The sequence below is a fragment of the Microcaecilia unicolor genome, chromosome 10 (assembly GCF_901765095.1).
Source record: "Microcaecilia unicolor chromosome 10, aMicUni1.1, whole genome shotgun sequence".
NCBI classification, from domain to species: Eukaryota; Metazoa; Chordata; class Amphibia; order Gymnophiona; family Siphonopidae; genus Microcaecilia; species Microcaecilia unicolor.
In genome coordinates this window covers 188,924,619-188,945,063 of record NC_044040.1, presented here as the reverse complement: position 1 = coordinate 188,945,063, position 20,445 = coordinate 188,924,619, and the positions used below count along the sequence as shown (strand labels likewise).

At 42.0% G+C, this 20,445-nt stretch overlaps 1 protein-coding gene across 1 annotated transcript in view; it reads left to right on the top strand.

Moving 5' to 3' along the window:
• The window catches only part of LOC115478369, a 112,754-nt gene that overhangs the window by 23,603 nt on the left and 68,706 nt on the right, over positions 1-20,445 (top strand). The window contains exons 4-6 of the mRNA XM_030215670.1: positions 1,162-1,200; positions 6,040-6,075; positions 17,802-17,849. Of these exons, the coding sequence (XP_030071530.1) occupies positions 1,162-1,200; positions 6,040-6,075; positions 17,802-17,849 (123 nt within the window). The remainder of the gene's footprint in view (positions 1-1,161; positions 1,201-6,039; positions 6,076-17,801; positions 17,850-20,445) is intronic.

Below are 20,445 nucleotides of genomic sequence, written 5' to 3'. Positions count from 1 at the left end.
TCTTCAGAGTGGGGTGGCCATGGTACACAGTGCAGAATTACAGGAGTGTCACTTTCGCACTATCCATTGAGCATATTTCTCTCAGAGACAAGCTTTCAGGGCAGGAGGCAAACTTCTTTCATGGGATCTGGCAATGTAGGCCAATATCACTATTCTGGTTGGCAATTGGCAAATACTTGACCAAAGTGCTGGGGTGCACAATAAATTTAACCTTTGAAAGAGTTGTATTTAGCGTGCCTAGGCTCTGGATGGGATCCACAAAGGGGGAGAAATTGTTTCTTGGAAAGGCCTGCATATTGGGAAAAAAATGCATCCTCCTTTACTGGACTAGTGATTGCCCACCCTCCTTTTGGCACTGGAGGAATCGACTTCATGAATTATTGACATGGGAATCTAGAGGGGCATGGGTCTGTCACCGGGAAGGCAGCGGAGGTTCCTAGCAATAAGGGGGGCATACATAAACACTATCTCGCCTAAGGCGAGAAGTCATATTTTGAATAGACTTCCTTGGAACCAGTGAAGGGAATTTGAATCTGAGCAATGCTCGGGGAGGGTAGGGGGGAGGTTCTGGGAGATAGGGAAGAAGAGTTTTGGGTTAGAGAGTTTAAAGACAAGTTCTGGTTCTGTTAATAAGGATTTCATATTGTCTATATTACCCATGTTTCAATATGTTCCATGGTGTTACCTTCTGATATAAGGAAGTTTCTGGATGATGTATGCTAATATCATTAAGTTTCTATAGAAGCATAACAACTTGAGTGGTGGGGGGGGGGGGGGAGAAAAAGTTGTTAAACCACAAATCTGATGGCTGATCTGCACGTTCTTTAACTTTGAAACACGAGAGGTTACTATTGCGTTGTTTAAATGTGTAATTATATGGTTTATTGCCTTTGTATTATGTCATCAATAAAAATATTGAAACATAAAAAAATGCTGACCATGGTGGCTGAATAGTGACCTGTAAATTATTATCAATAATGATTTCAAACATGCTTATAAATGTTTGGTGTACTAGACATACAAATGCAAAACCTACTGTGTTTTTATTGGTGAAAGGTAGTGCAGATACATCTGCACACTTCAATGTGTTTGTTAATTGTATGTGTTCTTGCTTTATTGTCGTAATGGCTTATGGAATGTGTTTTTTTTTTTTTAAATAAGGAGAGGAAAGTTCTGGAAGTTCCTCAGAAAGTGAATCAGGTAGGTCTTAATTACGGTATTTTCTGACTTTTCTTGTTTCTTTGGGGCATTGCTTTCTATCTTTAAATAAATTCTAGAATTAGAATTCCAAGCCTTTTCTGTTACTTTCCTTAGTCTGCAATGTAATATGTTTGATCAAATTTAATGGATGTAAATTTATTTTATTTATATATTTGTTACATTTGTATCCCACATTTTCCCACCTATTTGCAGGCTCAATGTGGCTTACACAGTACCGTAAAGGCGTTTGCCAAATCCGGTAGAGAACAGATACATGGTTGTGTTGTGTTCGAATAGGTAGGTGTATTCTAGGCTCCGTTAGGGTCGAAAGGAGGGAGGTTGGATATTGTCCAGTACGATCATTGGTTTAGTTGTGTGGCTGGATGTGGGGACTTACGTTGTGTCTGTAGGGTAGACCTTTTTGAAGAGGTTGGTTTTTAGTGATTTTCTGAAGTTTAGGTGGTCGTGGATTGTTTTCACAGCTTTTGGGAGTGCGTTCCATATTTGTGCGCTTATGTAGGAGAAACTTGATGCGTAGCTTGTTTCGTATTTGAGTCCTTTGCAAGTTGGGTAGTGGAGGTTTAGGTATGTATGAGATAATCTGGATCTGTTTCTGGTTGGTAGTCAATAAGGTCTATCATGTATCCTGGGACTACACCGTAGATAACTTTGTGGACCAGGGTGCAGATTTTGAAGGTGATCCGTTCTTTGATTGGAAGCCAGTGTAGCTTTTCTCGGAGGGGTTTGGCACTTTCGAAACGTGTTTTACCAAATATCAGTCTGGCCGCTGTGTTTTGGGTGGTCTGGAGTTTTTTTTAGTGAGTTGTTCTTTACATCCCGCATAGATTCCATTTCAATAATCTGCATGGCTTAGAACCATTGATTGTATTAGGTTTCAAAATATTTCCCTCGGGAAGAAAGGTTTTACGCGTTTAAGTTTCCACATTGAGTAGAACATTTTCTTTGTTACGGAGTTTATTTGGCTCTCAAGAGTGAGGTTGCGGTCGAGTGCGACGCCCAGTATTTTGAGGCTGTCTGAGATAGGGAGGGTATGCTCTGGGGTGGTTATGGTTGTGAGTTTGTTCTGGTTGTGTTGAGATGAGAGGATGAGGCAATGTGTTTTTTCAGTGTTCAGTTTCAATTGGAATGAGTTTGCCCATGAGTCCATGGTATCAACCTGCTTTGATTTCATTGGTTATTTCTGACAAGTCATGTCTGAAAGGAATGTAGATTGTAACATCATCTGCATAGATGAATGGGTTGAGGCCTTAATTGGATAAGGACTTTGCCAGTGGGATCATCAATATGTTGAAGAGTATTGGTGACAGTGGTGATCCTTGAGGTACTCCGCTGACTGCTTTCCACGATGATGATATGTTTGTATTTGATATAACTTGGTATGTTCTGGAGGTTAGAAAACCCTTGATCCAATTGAGTATATTACCATCAATCCCGAAGTGGGCAAGGAGTCTTATTAGTATATTCTGGTTTACCATGTCAAATGCGCTTGACATGTCGACTTGGAGAAGAAGTATTCTTTTATCTGTAGCTATTTCCTGCTTGAATTTGGTCAGGAGAGTGACTAGGACAGTTTCAGTACTATGGTGGGAACAGAATCCTGATTGTGAGTCGTGTAGAATTGAGAATTTGTCCATGTAGTCGGTGAGCTGTTTGGTCACCAAGCTCTCCATCAGTTTGACTACTAGTGGGATGGATGCAACTGGGCAGTAGTTGGTGAGATCATTTGTGGTTTTCTTTGTGTCTTTTGGTATTGGGGTGAGTAGTATGTTACCATATTCCTCGGGGAAGAGACCTTGTTGTAGCATAAAGTTTAGGTGGGATGTGAGGTCTGCTGTGAAGCGTTCAGGGGCGGATTTCAGTAGATAGCTGGGGCAGGTATCCAGTTTACAGTGGGTGTTGGCGAACCTGTGAGTTGCTTGTGTAACTGATTCAGTGGTGAGGGGAGTAAATGTTATCCTGGTTCGGTCAGCTGGGCATCCGTCAGGAGTTAGGTCCAAACCATTAATGAAGTTTTCGATGTCAATGTTGTGCTGAGGGAGTGTAATACGTAATTTTGTTATTTTTTCATTAAAGAAATTAACATGTTTGTCAGCGGATGGGATGTCTGAGTTGGTTTTGGTGATTGGAGTGGTGTCTAATAGCTTATTTACAAGTTGGAATAGTTTCTTCAGGTCTTTATAATCCAGTCCTATTTTAGTTTTGTAGTAGTACCTTTTGGTCTGTCTTATTGCATATTTGTATTTTCTATGTATTTGTTTCCATGCGTTGAGTGTATGTTCATCTTTTCTCTTTTTCCATGCTCGTTCAAGTTTCCTGGATTGTGTTTTGAGTTTTTAAAGTCGTCGTTAAACCATGGGATCGAGTTTTGTCTTCTTGATACTCTTGTCTTTAAGGGTGCTCTTTCATTTAATACGCTTCTACATCTATCATCCCAGTGAGTAAGGTAATGTATGGAGTCCGTTCGTGCTGTCCATTTGTTGTCGTATATCTGTTGCCAGAATACTTTTGGGTCTATTTGCCCTCTCGTATTGTATGATGTTTGTTCTGGTATGCAGTTTAATCTCTTCTTCCGCCAATTTAGTGATAAGTTCAGTTTGTAGTGGTCGGTCCAAGGTGTTTCTGACCATTTGATATCTGTGGACAAATTGTGTGATAGGAGGTCTAGTGTGTGTCCTTTGGTGTGGGTAGCTTGCATGTGAGGCCATTTGAGATCCCAGGAGTGTAGGAAGTTCTTACATTCACATGCGTTGGTAGAGTTGGGGTCTTCTAGGTGAAGATTGATGTCGCCTGGGAGTGTGTTGGAGTTGTTTACACGGGTAGTTGAAATGAAGTCTGTAAAGATGGGTTGGCTGTCGTTCCAGTTACCAGGTGGTCTGTAAAACAAGACGCAGTTCAGGTGATCGACCAAGGATTTGTTATGGATTCTAATCGAGGTAATTTCAAGTTTGGGTGTTATGGATTTGGCAATGTTTTCGGTAGTGAATTGGTCTCGATAGATTAGAGCTATGCCTCCTCCTCTCTTTTCCATTCTGGTCCAGTGGTTGATTTTATATCCTGGAGGACAGAGGTCCAGGATTATGAGGTCCTTTTGATCGCAGATCCATGTTTCATTGATGAAAATTAGGTCGAGGTTTTCTGACGAATTCCAGTCTGATATATTGTTGTTTTGTTGACTGCGGACCTAGCATTGATGTAGCCCCCTTGGATATTTTGGTATGGGTCTGCTAAGTTTGATGATGTGTGGATTTTTGTTAGTTGTCATTCCTTGGATAGTGTATGTTTTTTGTGATCTTTCTTTCCATATTGTGTGGAAAATACATTGGGGGAACTTAGAGAGGAAGAGGAAGAGTTAGGAAATGTCCAATTACGGTCTTTGGTTGTTGTGCCCATCAAGAAACTCAGTAGAAGACTGGAGAAACTTAAGGAATTGGGAAATTTGTCATTTATAGTGTAATCCCTAACTTTTATCAAGCCAGTGGCAGAATCATCTGATCTCTTCTACACTGACTTACTTACTGGAACTTGTTAGTGTAGAGTTTTTGTAGGTCTTTCGGTTCTAGAGAAATCCATCTTCATGCAGTTTGTGATTTCTGTCATTGAACCAGTATAAGAATAATCCAAAGAACTCTCCACATAGACAGCATCAGAAAGGAGAGAGCTTGTTGGGGGGGACTGGTTTGTTTGGCCTCTCCAACCGAAAAGGTGTTCTGCTGCCCCTGACTTGCTATATTGTACATCAATTTTCCAGACACCTAAAAGATCTATGTGTTTTCAGAAGCTCATGCACAGCACAATCCTAGGAATACTTTGTATTGGAACAAATAAACAAAGGCTGTGAAAATGATGCTTGGGTATTTTTTTTTTTTTGCGTTTCTTTTTGACATCCTCCAGCTGTTATGGTGTGATAGACATTCTTTGTCTCCTTTTCAAATTTTACTTTTGATTTTACAGAGGTCCGTTTTGTAGCATTTTTAAACATTAGAACTTGCATCCCATTGCTTCTTTTGTCACTCACGCTACTTATTATGAGTTTTAGTACTATGGATATGGTATATATTTATATGTATTTGGATTACTGATGGGGTCTTTCATATATAATAATTTTTTCCATTGCTTTAATAATTTTTTTCCATTATTTTCATTTCTTCTTCTTTTTTTGCATTTAGAGATTCGTCTTTTTTGCTTTTTGATATTTATTTATGATACTGGTTGACATATGATTTGATATGTTCTATTTTTGGATAAGCCTATTGATTGTTATCACCAGTTTAGAAAATTACTTTCGATCCGTGCAGAAAAATGAGCGCCTAACCAGGGCTGTGGAGTTGGTACATCAAACGTTTGATTCCGACTCCTCTATTTTTCTAATACCCGAATCCGACTCCAGCTCCTAAATAGGAGGTGCTAAGAGTTCCCTCAGGAAATGGCCGCGTGGCAAGTGCTTAACTTACCACACGGCCATTTATGTTTAAAAAAAAAAAACCCTTTTACCCACTTGCAATAAAAGGGAGCCTCAGTGCACGGCAAACCCCTGTGCCAATGTCACCGCGTGTGCCAACACCACTGCATGGTTCCTTTTACTGCAGCTTGGTAAAAAGGACCCCTAGGTCTTTAAATTATAGGAGTCGCTATAAGAATGCATAAGATGCTACATATAAAAATTGACAGGAAATGTAGCAAAACAAGAAGAATTGTAAAATAATTTCAGTAAATTGCATAGTTGTGAGGAAAAGGCATATGTCATTTGTGTGTGTTTGTATCACTAACCTCCGATTTATTAGTACAGTACATATAACTGTTACATTTTTCTCTCTCTAGATACTGAGGAGTCACATGTGCATTCAGAAAAATCAAGTAAGGATTCATTTATTTTACAAGAGGATCTTAGGCAGTCTCACTGTTATTTGTAGGAACTGAAAGCACAGCTTAAAGTACCATCAAGACATTTTAGGGAAAATAACTTAGGGGCCATTTTTACTGCTGGGGTAAAATGACCTTATTTTCTATTTTTTGTATTAATGGCAATACGCTAATTGTGCCATTAGCATATGGCCATTAAAACAAATTGGCGCATGAAAGTGCTTACGCGCTAAGCACATGGTAATTGGTTAGCATGCATCAATGTACTTGCTTTAACAGATTAGCGCAGAACACGCCCTCTCATTGTCCCCAGACGCGCCCCTGCACCCCAATATAAATTTTATTTTTTTTTTAGCACGTGGGTAGCATGCACACATGCCAAAATTAGTACGGGAAACTTCAGTGTACCTTGTGAAGTACGCCATTTTTTTGCTGCGGTAAGCATGCGTTAGTGTTTACTGCAGCTTTGTAAAAAGCCTCATATATTTTTGTCCTGCAAAATATGTGCAGTTTGATTCATTTACATTTGTGATACTCGCATGCTTTTTAATAAAAGGGCTATATTAAAACACAACACTGCTTTCAAATCAAATATGTTGTTTGATTCTGACAGTCTACTCAAAGTGATCAAACCCTTGATAGATTGAGGTGCTTATTTTAAAGAAGTGCTATTTACATTTTTGATGTGCATAAATGTCTAGCCCTCTCTTGCTCCTTTCCTCTTGGGTCAGCCTGTCAGACACCTGTTCAAAACGGGCCTTATAGTGTGCCCTGATGACTAAGGAGGAAGAATTTACTTGTTAAAGCCTAGGGTTTTGCAGTTAAGTTTCTGGCTGAATTTTCTCTAGAAATGTGTAGTGAAATATAGAAATGTTGAATATAGGTACTGTGATCCAGCTCATTCAACTAGGATCCTTTCAGACAAGGTAGTTTTATTTAAATTTTATTTACATAAACTTGATGCACCTTCAGAGGTGATGGGCTTCATAGCTAGGAGGCGTATTTAGCAAAAGGGACTGTCTTAGTGCATGCTCTTATTTTTTTTCATCTTTATTATAATTCTTTAAATAGTGGTTTGTATCCTTTATGATGACCATATAGGATTTCTAGTTATCATTCACCCTATTTCTACTACATCAGTTTGGGTGTAGTAGTTAAATGAATAAATATTAAATGAAAAAAAGATCTATATGAAAATGTATATTTGAAATCAATTATTTGAAAATTATGACAGTGGTAATGGATTATATAAATCTTACTTTTCCCTTTGAAAAAGACCATTTATACCATTTTGACCATCTTCAATACATTTGCAGCATTAGTAAATGTATCAGTTCGATAGAATGTATATTGATTCATGCAGCATGATACACTCAGGGTTTAATTTCTGGGATAGTGCCATTCTGCCACTTCTTTTCTTTTCCAGGCCCAAGAGGCAGAACATAAGGAGGCGGAGCCTGTTCCAAACCCTCCCCTCCAGGCAGCCTGCAGAAAAAAAGAATGGCCTGCGGCAGACATAACAGAAAAGCCATTCTGCTTCCTAATCTAGCCTTTCCCTCCTGTTGCATCCCCACTTCTTTCCTGTCCTGCAGGAATAGGAAGGGAGGAGGTGATCCTGAAACAAATGCTGCAGAGCAAAGAACACACTGCATAAGAGGTTGCTTTAGTTAAAGTTTGAAACTCCTAAGAGTGCCAGTTTTCAAGCCTTCAGCTAGTGCTGATTCATCCCTTTATTGTGTCTGTTACCCTGGGCTTAATTTCTGGTGTAGCGACCTAGAATGTTCTGCCTTCTTTTTACTGGAGCTTGAGCAAGTGGAGCAGAGCTAGTGGTGTAAGTGTGTGTTAGTTCCTCCGTGGCAATAAAGCAGAACGAGAGGTCCGAATCAGTTCTGCTTCTTGTGCAGAAGTGGAGCAGAGCTAGAGGTAGAACGGATTCTTTCTTTCTTTCTTTCTTTCTTTCTTTCTTTCTTTCTTTCTTTCTTTCTTTCTTTCTTTCTTTCTTTCTTTCATTTAAAAATCTTTTAGCCCGCACTAACTTGATATTCTACTCTATTTTTGGTACTCTATCCTGTGGAGGCAGCAGAGCATTCGGTAGTTTTGGAGTTGCTTGCATTGAAATGGCAGTAAGTGAGGGGATCCGAGGAAGGGAGAGGAGAGTGAGGGTTGAGGAAGAGCCAAGAGTCATGCAACATTTACAAGGAAATATTAAAAATAAGGTTCCATGGCAGCCAAAAAATTAAACATCTCTTTTCTTGAAATATGATTTCAATGTATCTTGTTGCGTCAAAAAGGAATCTACAAGAGTGACTCTGGGAGGACAATCTCAGGATGTGATTAAAACTAGAGTCACTCTTGTAGATTCCTTTTTGACGCAACAAGATACATTGAAATCATATTTCAAGAAAAGAGATGTTTAATTTTTTGGCTGCCATGGAACCTTATTTTTAATATTTCCTTGTAAATGTTGCATGACTCTTGGCTCTTCCTCAACCCTCACTCTCCTCTCCCTTCCTCGGATCCCCTCACTTACTGCCATTTCAATGCAAGCAACTCCAAAACACTGGTTACCTGTAGGAAGAAGAAACCTAGCAATAGCAAACTGGGAGGACAATCTCAGGATGTGATTAAAACTAGTTTGCTATTGCTAGGTTTCTTCTTCCTACAGGTAACCAGTGTTACCGTCTCCCACACTACTCCTGATTCCTTAGTTTCATGCCCCCGGTTCATTTTATACCATCTCATTGGGGTCATAGACCTTCTTTGGTATATCGTAGTGCCCCTCAACAATTTAGACAACTTGTCAATATTACCTTAACACGCTCTAGCTCCATCTTACATCTCCAACAGTCTATCCCTGATTCTCTCCACACTGGTCTCTTGAATATCTGCTCCATAAGGGGCAAACAATATCTCATCCAGGACCTACTTCAGTTAAACTGGTTTGATCTGCTTTTTAAAACAGAAATATGGCTTTCTGACTCAGAACTTTCCTACCTCAGTCTCTATCCCCAGCGTACTTATTTCTTTATGCACACCTCCCCCACAAGATGGGAGGTATCTTAGCTGTACTCCATCGCTCCTCTTTTTGACTTCAAGTTTGTTCCCTCCTGGCCTCTCCTCCTATTGAATACCTACTCTTCCAGATATCCTTTCACTCCCCACTAGACTTTCTATTACTATATGTGCCTCCTCCCAATTCGATTCAAACTGCTGCTTATTTATACTCTCTCATTGCACAGGTAACTATTATCTCTTCAAACCCCATCATTCTTGGGGATCTGAATATCCATCTGGATACCCCTCAATCCTCTTTTACCTCTGGCTTTCTAGATCCTCTCTCAGATCTATCCTTGACCCAACATATTATTTATTGTACCCATCAACCGGGTCATACTCTTGACATTGTTATTTCCCTTATCTCTCAGTCTTCTGATCTGACCCTATATCCTCCTGTACCCATCCCTTGGACTGACAACACTGAAACGATTGAGGGAAAGTAGTGAGGCAAGAGTGAGCAAGGGAGCTGGAGAGAGGGTAGAGTGAGCTATGGAATATGGAATGGGAGCAGGAACATGATTGAGGAGATCAGAGTAGGTTGTTTGTGAGGGAGGAGAAAAGTGAATGAGGGCATTGGGTAGGACCTTGAGATGTGAATAAGAAGATCAGAGTAGGGAGGTCAGGCTGTGAGTGAAGCATTTGGATAGAATGGGGAAAGTGAGCTGTTCAGAGTGGAGGTGGGAATAGTGTGAATAAGGAGATTAGCAGGGCTGTGGGTTAGGAAGGGATGGGAGAGATTGGGTGGAGGAGAGAAGAATGAAGAGAGAGAGAGAGCACAGCGCAGCCTTGTTGCTCCCTCACTGAGAAGGCAAAAACCAGGTTGCATGTTTTTCCTGGGTCAACTTTATCTGAGGAGGTTGAGATGAGCGGGAAATGTGGCCATTCTCCCCCATTCCTTGAGACAGAGGAGAGCATCTGACTCTGACTCAAAGAGGAGGCCTATGGCTGACTGGCCAAGGAGGGAAAGGATGAGCTTCTGGCCAGGGTTGGGAATTGGAGGCCTGAGGGATGAGGTTCTCAAGGACTATCAGGGATTGAAGGGTGAAATGGGTGGACTCTAGGATTACTGAACGGGGGTAGAGGAACAAGGACCACGGGGGCAGGGGAAGTGGGGAATCATATGGGGGAGGATAATGAGGTAAGAAAGAGGGCAGTGAAATTGTGTGCATGTAAATGTGTGTTGGGAAAGAGAGTGCATTTGTCTCCCCACTCTACAGTTCCAGTTTCTTTATGTCTTGAAATTAAGCTCTGCATAAGCTACATGTTACGTGGTAGCAGATCATAGCTAACTCAGTGTTACATAATTAAGTTGACTGAAACTTGTTTTTGGCTAAGAAGACAATGCAACCTTTCTTCTTGGGAGGAGAGAGAATCCTTGAGAGTTCCTCTCCCCCTAGTATTAAAATAGCATTTTCCTGGCAAGTGAGGTAATGATTCCCAATCAACTTGTTTTTAGAAGAACCTCTAGTATTTCCCCCATTCTGGTAAAGATGTTGTGAACTTTTCTAAATTATATTTTTATTGAAGGACTACAGCTAAGATTATGTTTTGATGCACTTCTTTAATGTGAAATTGACAAGTTATCCTATGCAACCAAAGGCTGGCTAGGATGACCAAAATTTACAAGCTGTATTTTGATATAACAGACTTGACAGTGTAACTGAAGTAGTCCTTCATGGGTGAACAACACTTAAAAATTACGGGTGCATGAAACAAACATTTTTTTTAAAGTATTCCTTTTCATTACTCTCATCTCATTTTTGTATTCCTGCATTTCTGGCTACCTTCTGTTTAGCATGTTGGGTCTTGCCTAGGAATGCCTTTTTTTTTTTATTTGCATGAAGTCTTTATTGACAAGTAATGCAATATCCAACAGAGCAATACAAAATGAACCTCACATTATGTTTCATGGTATCTTGACACCAGTGGCCTACCAAGGGGGGAGGGTGATGGGGGTGGTCCGCACCGGGTGCACGCCGCTGGGGGGTGCTGCGGCGCGCGCCTGCTCCGAGTTCGCTAACTCCTGTTCCGGGGCAGAGGGAGTTGCAGCGAATGAGCGAAGTTAGCGAACTCGGAGCAGGCACGCGCCATGGCACCCTCCCAGCGGCGTGCACCCGGGGGGGTGTCATTTCGCCGGAGGGGGGAGGTGTCATTTAGCGGGGGGGGGGGGGGGGGGTGCGCATCAGCGATCCGCCCCGGGTGCCATCCAGGCCAGGAATGCTACTGCTTGACACAAGTCATTTGTAACAGTTGGTCATCACTAACACATTGGGAATGCCTTTTTGATAGGCTAAGGGGACAGTGGAGCAGGAAAAGCAAAATAAAGGAAGCAGGGTACACTTTAATAAATGATTTCAGCAGCAATGAGCTCATTATACCACTATTATCACTGAAACAAAGGAAAAAATAAGGGGACTGGTATTCAGCCGGTGATGCTTAGCGTTTTGCTGACCACCGACAGCATTATGCTTGGAAATTCCATGCCGAGCTATGTCCAGGCTCCAGCATTGATTTTTTGGGTTTACAGAGTTGGCTAAACCATAGCCGTTTAAGGGGTCCTTTTATTAAGCCGTGGTAAAAAGTGGCCTGCGGTAGTGTCGGCGTGTGTATTGGGCGTGCGCCGAGCCACTTTTAACCGCATCTGCAAAAAAAGTGTTTTTTTTAAAAAATGGGACGGGAAAAGGGCATGCAGTAAAACTGAAATGGCGCATGTTCAAAACTGGCCTGAACCCTTAACATCACCCATTGATCTAGCGATAAGGGCTCACACGCTACACAAGTGGTGACCGGTCGGCGCACGCCAACTGCAGATTACCGTCGGAAACTACATGCGTGGGAGGAAATAAATAAATAAATCATCCAGGCATTATGGGTGCACGTCAAATCTAAAATTGCTGCCGGGGGCATGGTAGCCTGGCGGTAGTTTCCTTTAGGTGTTTTCACTGCATGCACATAGTGCCTAACACACCTTTGTAAAGGGCCCCAAAGTGCGATATTTGGCAATTAACCGGCTATGGTGCACCGCATAAAATAGGACTGACTTTTATGAGGTTCTATTTATGTGGTGACCTTGGCTGGTTAAGTGCTGAATATCGCGCTTAACCGGCCAAGTGCTGTCCCTGGAATGCCCCCAAAATAGCCAGTTTTGTGTTAGGCACTAACCAGACATTTTCAGTGGCACTAGCTCCCAGATTCTATATAGTGCCACTTAAGTTGCACGAAGAAATGCAGTCATATTCTGGAGTTGCACATGCAACTTAATTAGTTAACAAGCCAGTCAGTACTGATAATTGCCAATTAACAAGCAATTATTGACACTAATTGCATTAATTATAATTTATTTATTTATTTAGGTCATTTATACCCCGCCTTTTGCCGCAGTTTAGCAGCCCCAAAGCGGCTTACAATGAACCAATGAAATAATTACAATGAGAATTGAGGGGTAGAAGGAATAGAGAAAGGAAGGAAGGGAAGGGAATATAAATACAGTCTTAAATAAATATGTAGGCAGTGAAATGAAAGCAAAAAAGAGGAGGAAGGAAGGAAAAGTCCAAAATCAGGTCTTGACTCGCTGAGATTCATTAAGGCAGGCGAACAGGACAGCAAAGCTGAGAAGGTAGTGACAGATGCCTGAGACAAGCAGTGCAGGTGACGTCCCCGGCCTGCGGGAGACATTGGAAAGGCTGGTGAAGAATCGGGACACACACACACAACTGTCTTAAGTGTATTCTAAAATGTGATGCGCGTAAATTCTAAGTCGCGTAGTTGAGAAGGGGGCGTGGCCATGGATGTAGAATAGGCGGGTCATGGGCTTTTCAAAAATCTATGTGCATTGTTATAGAATACACCCGGTCTGTGCCTAATTTAGGTGTCGGCATTTACACCAAGTTTTACTTGGTGTAACTGCCTACCACTAAATTTAGTTGGGCAGTTGGGCACTTGGTCTATTCTATAAAGTACGCTTAAATTTATGCATACTTTATTGATTACGCCTAGATGTATTTGGTTTCAGCACTGATTTTTAGGTGTGATATATAGAATCTAGTCCTAATTCTTTAGGTATCACTGAAAATGAGTGGTTAGCTCTGAACAGGCGATTAATGGGCCAGGCGTCGTTTCTGACAGGTTAAATTGCTTTGAATATCGACCCCAATAAATGTAGTGCTATTTCATCATGGTTAATACACATTTTTTTTTATTTGGATTTAGCTCAGACCTGTTTCAGTAGTAATTGTAAACAAATTACATTCAAGGAAAGGAAGTAGGTAAATGTCCTTATCCCCAGAGGGCTTACAATCTTTACAGTGTTTGCTTATGTTGAAATATTTGCATATAGATGTGTAGTGCTACAAATGAGTACAGGCTGCCTTTTTTAAATTGTTTAGAAAAAATGATTGTTCTCTTCCTTTTGTGTAAGCACCATTTTACAGCTGTGGGATTGGTGATCCATAGAGCGTACAAGAGAAGGCATCTCTCAGGGGCATGAATCATACCCTTCAAGAAAACTGTACTGATACAGCTGTGTTTTACGATTTAACTTTAAGATATCAATCTAGAATACAGACGGGTTGAAAATTTGCAATGCGTGCTGTGATCTGGGTGGATATATATGCTCCAGTTTTCTGGGTTCGTAATACATTGTATGCTGACGACGTACAATTTTTTTCCCCCTGTATCAGTGGGTGATGATGTCTCTATAGAGGTCAATTATTCCATGAAGTGCATTGAATCTTGGATGAAGACTAATATGCAGTTAGACCGTGATCTTTCTTTTCAGAATCAAGTGACGAAAGTCATTCAGATGTGTTTTTATTATTTGCACTGAGTCGCAAAGTTGAGACCAGTGCTTGCATCATGTGAATTTAGGATCCTTGTACTGAGTTTAATGTTGTCTAGACTTGATTTTTGTAATAGCCTTTACTTGCATTACAAATAATTCAGAATGCAGCTGCCCGCATGATTGGGCATTTGGGGAAGTATGATCATGTGTCACCAATGTTGCAAGTTTTGCACTGGTTACTTGTAAGATACCGAGTACAGTTTAAGGTGCTAGTTTTCATGTTTTAAGGGTTAAATGGAGCTTTTCCCTTTTTTTTTTCTGATGTAATAACATTTCAGACGTCAACTAGGTCCCTGGGAACATGTAATGGTAACAAGGCAAAAGTACCAGACTTGAGATGTATTCACTATGCAGAAACAATAAAACGTGTATTCTCTGTGGCAGGTCCATTACTATGGAATTCTCTCCCAGATCTGTTAAGATTTTGCACGTCTTTGAGGCAGGTTAAGAAAGATCTCAAAACAAGCCTACCCCAACAACCCAACTTAAATCTCGAACCTAATCCACACCACTAGCACCACCCATACTCCAATCCTCTCCCCCACGTCTCGTCCTATTGTCCTACTTTCTATAACTGGTTTACCTTTGTAACACGTTGTACCATACTTTGTTTTATCTCTGTGATACTCTGTACCATACCTTGTAAGCCGCACTGAACCTGCTATCGAGTGGGAAAGAGCAGGGTATAAATAGTAACATAGTAACATAGTAGATGACGGCAGAAAAAGACCTGCATGGTCCATCCAGTCTGCCCAACAAGACAAACATATGTGTAAACCTTACCTTAATTTGTACCTGCCTTATTCAGGGCAGAGACCTGCTATAAATAAAATAAAAATAAATAAATAAATATCTTTTTCTCCAGGCTTGTAATGTCTGATAATTTTGAGGTCTCAATAGTACAGGTAATGTTGTACTAGGATTTATTTGTTTTTGTATTTTATGTTGTTTTATCTGTATTTTATTGTGAATGTTCTGCTGTGAACCGCTTAGTAGTAAAGCAGGGTATACATTTTTAAAATAAATAAATACTATAATCTGTGATCACAATCCAGTAGATACTGCATCTTGGTGCACACCCAGAAAATAGATCTTGTTTGCCATATTTTGGCGCCTTCCTAACTACGTGCTAAAAGTCCTTTTTTGTTTTTAACTTCTCTGTGCTTTACATCTACTAAATGCATAAGACCCGTTCTATCTTATTATTTTATGATCTATTACCAATATTTTACAGGTAAAACTATAAACCTGATATTTCAAAGAGTTTATACTGAGGTCCCCCCCCCCCCCCAATTTCTTTTCACTTGTAGGATCACATAGGGCATGTCAAATCATGGAGAGGGTTGGAAGGGGGTGGAGTCCTCCTTGGAGAAGAGTGAAGGGGAAAGGGGGGGCATTTCTGGCTCTTTCAGTGATTTCAGATGTGGGGAAGGAAGGCATCAGCACTGGCGTTCCTGGGGGGGCTGGCACCCGGGGCGGATCGCCGGTGCGTCCCACCCCCTGGGTGCAGCGCCCCCCCCGATGCAGCGTGGACCCCCCCGCAAAAGGACCCCCCCGCGAAGGAACACCCCCCCCCCCCGCCGGGTGCATGCCGCTGAGGGGGGGGGGGCCGCGCGCGCCTGTCCTCCGTTGTTCCATGCTTCTTCTCTGCCCCGGAACAGGAAGTAACCTGTTCCGGGGCAGAGAAGAAGCATGGAACAACGGAGGACAGGCGCGCGCGGCACCCCCCCTCCAGCGGCGTGCACCCGGGGCGGACCGCACCCACCGCCCCCCCCCCCCTAGGAACGCCACTGGGCATCAGAGAGCATAGTTACCAAGGATGATGCAGATAACCTTCTCTCAATTATCCCAATATCTGCACCCTGAAGGGTGGCGAAGTGATCTGTATGTGTGGCACACCCTCTTCAGTTCCACTTCCTTCAGATATACTCTTCTCTACCTTTATCAGCCCTTCCTTTCTCTTCTCTCTTACCTTCTAATTTTCTCATTCCGTTTTTGCCCCTCTTCTTACTGTTCCTGCCTTTGTCATCTCTTTTCCACTCCCTTTCTCACCTCCATCCCCTGACCCAGTCATGGAGTCTCAGAGCACAGTGCACCCACCCACCCTCCCACACACTCCTGTTCCTTTATTACTGAGAGCAAAGGGCACCAACACATCCACCCACCTGTCTTATTAATTTGTTGCATTTGTATCCCACATTTTCCCACCTATTTGCAGGCTCAATGTGGCTTACAGTATGCCGTAGTGGCGATCGCCATTTCCGGAATGAGAAATACAAAGTGGTATTGCATTAAGTACATAGATGGTAGAGTAAATTATAGATTAAATTAGATAATCAATTCATTTCGGCGTGAGAAATAAGGTGGTAGTGTGTTAACGTTCGTTAGTGACAGAGTGACTGAAGCAGTCAGGTATAGATAGTTCGGTTTTGTCTAGTTCTGGAAGAGTTTCGTTGTCTGGTATTTAGGATGGATCACTGTGGTATGCCTTTGAAACAGGTTGGTTTTTAGTAATTTTCGGAAGATTGTTAGGTCGTGCGTTGTTTTTATGGCATCTGGTAATGTATTCCATAGTTGCGTGCTAATGTAGGAAAAGCTGGATGCATATGTTGATTTATATTTAAGTCCTTTGCAACTGGGGTAGTGGAGATTCAGGAATGTGCGTGCTGACCTTTTTGTGTTCCTGGTTGGTAAGTCTAAGAGTGAGGCATACTGGACACACAAATATATACCTGGTCCTGAAGCCCAAGGAGTGATAAGCACTCATGCATATACCTAGTGCTGCAGCCCAGGAACAGGGAGATAAGCGCATACCACTCAGCCCTTCGTTACCTAGAGCAGAAAGCATTTCCTCCTTAGTAGTGATGTTGCAAAACGCTCACTGCCGCTGGATGAATATCAGACTCATAATTTTTTAGCTATATTTTCAGTTTGTTGTATACAGATTTTGAGATGCATTCAATTATCACATTATTGGGCTCTTTTACTAAGCCGCATAGGCGCCTACATGCGCCTAACGTGTGCTAATTTGGAGTTACCGCACGGCTATCGCATGGCCCTTGTGGTAATTTCATTTTTGACGCGTGACCGTTACGCGCATCCGAAAAAATAATTTTTATTTTCTGACACGCGTCAGTTAAGCACATCAAGTGGCATCTGACGCACGTAGGTCATTACTGCCTGGCTAAACATGAGACCTTAGCGCTAAGTCAGTGGCTGGCGGTAGGGTATCAGACCCAAAATTGGGCCAATTTTTATTTTGCCGCACATTCATTTTTGGCAAAAATTAATAAAGGCCTTTTTTTACAGGCACGCTGAAATATGGATCTGTGCGAGCCCAAAATCCACACCTACACTACCGCAGGCCATTTTTCAGCACGCCTTAGTAAAAGGACCCCTATTTTCCTTGTTTTGCCTTCTTTATTCCAATCAGTTTTTACTTGCTCATCTTCCATTCCTCCTTTCAATTTATGTCACTTTATAACACACACCATTCCAAACATGTTTGCTTGACACTCGAATCTTGCTAGCCCTCGATGGATGGAAGGAGCATGGCTATTGGACTTACTGGGGTCTCATCAGTAATACCAGCCCTCTTCCCTTCTTCCCACATTTCAAACTTATCATGTCCATGGTGCAGACCTCGTTGGGCAGCAGAATGAAACTTTGCCATAGCACCTTTCTTTATGGACTGAACCAAGTGGCTATCCCTGTCACTTTTCAGCTGAGGTCTAACAGTCATAAGGACAGTTTTTTAAATTCAGATTTAAATAACATGTTAGACACCATTGGTAAATAATATATGAAATATTTGTTTTTATAGATGAAGAGTCTGAAGATGCATCAGCTGGCGAGTCTTCAGTTGCTACAGGTAAGTAATACCAAAAGGATCAAATGCAGTAATTATTTATTTTTGTTACATTTGTACCCCGCGCTTTCCCACTCATGGCAGGCTCAATGCGGCTTACATGGGGCAATGGAGGGTTATGTGACTTGCCCAGAGTCACAAGGAGCTGCCTGTGTCTGCAGTGGGAATCGAACCCAGTTTCCCAGGACCAAAGTCCACCACACTAACCACTAGGCCACTCCTCCACTAGCAACATTCCATGTAGAAGCCTGCCCTTGCAGCACGCAGGCTTCTGTTTCTGTGAGTCAGACTCACAGAAACAGAAGCCTGCGAATGTTGCTAGTGGAATAGCAACATTAACATTCCATGTAGAATCTCAAATAGTAGCAACATTCCATCTAGAATCTCCAATAGTAGCAACATTCCATGTTGTTGTTACATTTGTACCCCGCACTTTCCCACTCATGGCAGGCTCAATGCGGCTTACATATTATATACAGGTACTTATTTGTACCTGGGGCAATGGAGGGTTAAGTGACTTGCCCAGAGTCACAAGGAGCTGCCCTTGCCTGCAGTGGGAATCGAACCCAGTTCCCCAGGACCAAAGTTCACCACCCTAACCACTAGGCCACTCCTCCACTCCAGTTAGATTCTGTTCTTGAGATTCTGTATGTAAAAGGTCCATTTATCATACACTGCACCTGATTTCCTATGATGCTACAGCAAGGACCACAAAATTCTGTCCTTGCAGCACAATTGCCAGATTCCATTGGGATCACAGGAAACCAGGCCCCAGGTGGACGTTCGCAGACCGCTGGCCGGGCAAGTGTGAACTTCTCTTCTTCCCTTCTTCCTCCCTGTCTTTCTTCCTGATGTTCCTCTCTTCTCTTACCACCAATAATTCATTACTACTACTATAGCAGTCAACAGGAGTGGAGGAGTAGCTTAGTGATTAGAGCGGCAAAATTAAAACCAGTGCGAGTCCATTTTCAGACTGAGACCGTACTACCACGCGCTAACTGGGCAGTAAGCGTCCAGCGCGCATAAATTGCCGATTACTGCCGATTAAGGATCACGCAGTAGAAAATAGAAAATATTTTCTACCGCGTGCGCATCAAAAATGGAATTACCGCCTGGGGCATGTGGTAGCTGGGTGGTAGTTCCAATTTGGCATGCGTTGGACACACGTAGGCATCTACGTTCCTTAGTAAAGGGGCCCCTTAACCCTCTGTTACCTCAAGTTACAAACTTACCTCCCTGTTTACAAAGCTGCGCCAGAGGCTGTGCTGGCATTACCGCACCGACAGCTGCTAGCAAGGCTTCGTACACAGGGAGATTAGATTGGAAGCTCTCTAGAGAAAAGGGAGCTACCCATTTACCTGAATGTAATTTGCTTTGAACTACCCCTGGAAAAGCAAGAGTTAAATATTAAGGGCCTCTTTTACAAAGCCACGGTACCGATTTCCAGTGTGGCAAATGAGCGGAAGCCCATTCAGTTCCCATGGGCTTCCTCTTGTTTGCTGCGTGAGAATAGCTAGCGCGGCTTTGTAAAAGAAGCCCAAAAATAAATAAAGAAGGAGAAGGGAAGAGAGTGGGAACATAGTGATGGCAGATAAAGACCTGAAGGATCCATCCAGTCTGCCCAACAGTCACACTCGTTAACAATTCATGATTAAATCAACAATGAACACGATTATTATATACTTGATCACGGTCTTTCTTTGGTGTTTCTGGGACATAGACTGTAGAAGTCCACCCGTCTCTGTCCTTATGTTCCAATTACTGGAGTTGCCATCAAAGCATAAAAGTCTGCCCAGCACCGTCCTCGGTTCCGGCTACCGAAGTTGCCGTTAAAGCCCTTTCCAGTCCATCCTAATCTGGATTGCCATGAAGAAAATCACAGACCTGCAAAGTCTGCCCAGCACCGGCCTTAGATCTTCACATCCAGAGTTGCCATCCAAGCGTCCCTCACACATCCACACACATCCATTTTCTAAATAGAGATCCTCTGTGTTCATCCCACACCTTTTTGAATTCCATCACTGTTTTTGTCCCTATCACCTCCCTCGCGAGGGCTTTCCAGGCATCGACCACTAACTCAAACTGTATTCTGTTTTCTGTTTCCTAAGTCTAGTGAAAACCCTTAGTTCCATGTGGTTGAAAGTGTAATTCTGGTGCCTGTTGATGTCATTTTGTTGGTTGATTGGGTAGAAAGGAAGGATGAATGATGGGCAAACCAGAAGGATTTCAGAAATATTTACAACGTGACTCTTGGTTTCAGTCTGGAAAATCTTCAGATCTGGGGCTTTCCTTCTCCTTTTTGTGTCTATCTCACTCTTTTGAATCAGACCGCTCTCTAGCCTTCATGGAAACATAATACCTGTACATTATGAACAGCTGAAGAGTGCCTGTGAGATATGCACATTAAAAAACTATGCTATTTTGGTTTTGCAATTTCATTTATGTCATTTTAATTTTTGCAATTTTAAGTTATGTAGTTTTACTTCAATTATTTTTATGTATAATTTGATATTGAGTTTTTAATGTGCCTATCTTACAGAATTTCATTGATGCTCATGTTTTTATACAAATACATTTCTCTTTGCATGTTATTTATGTA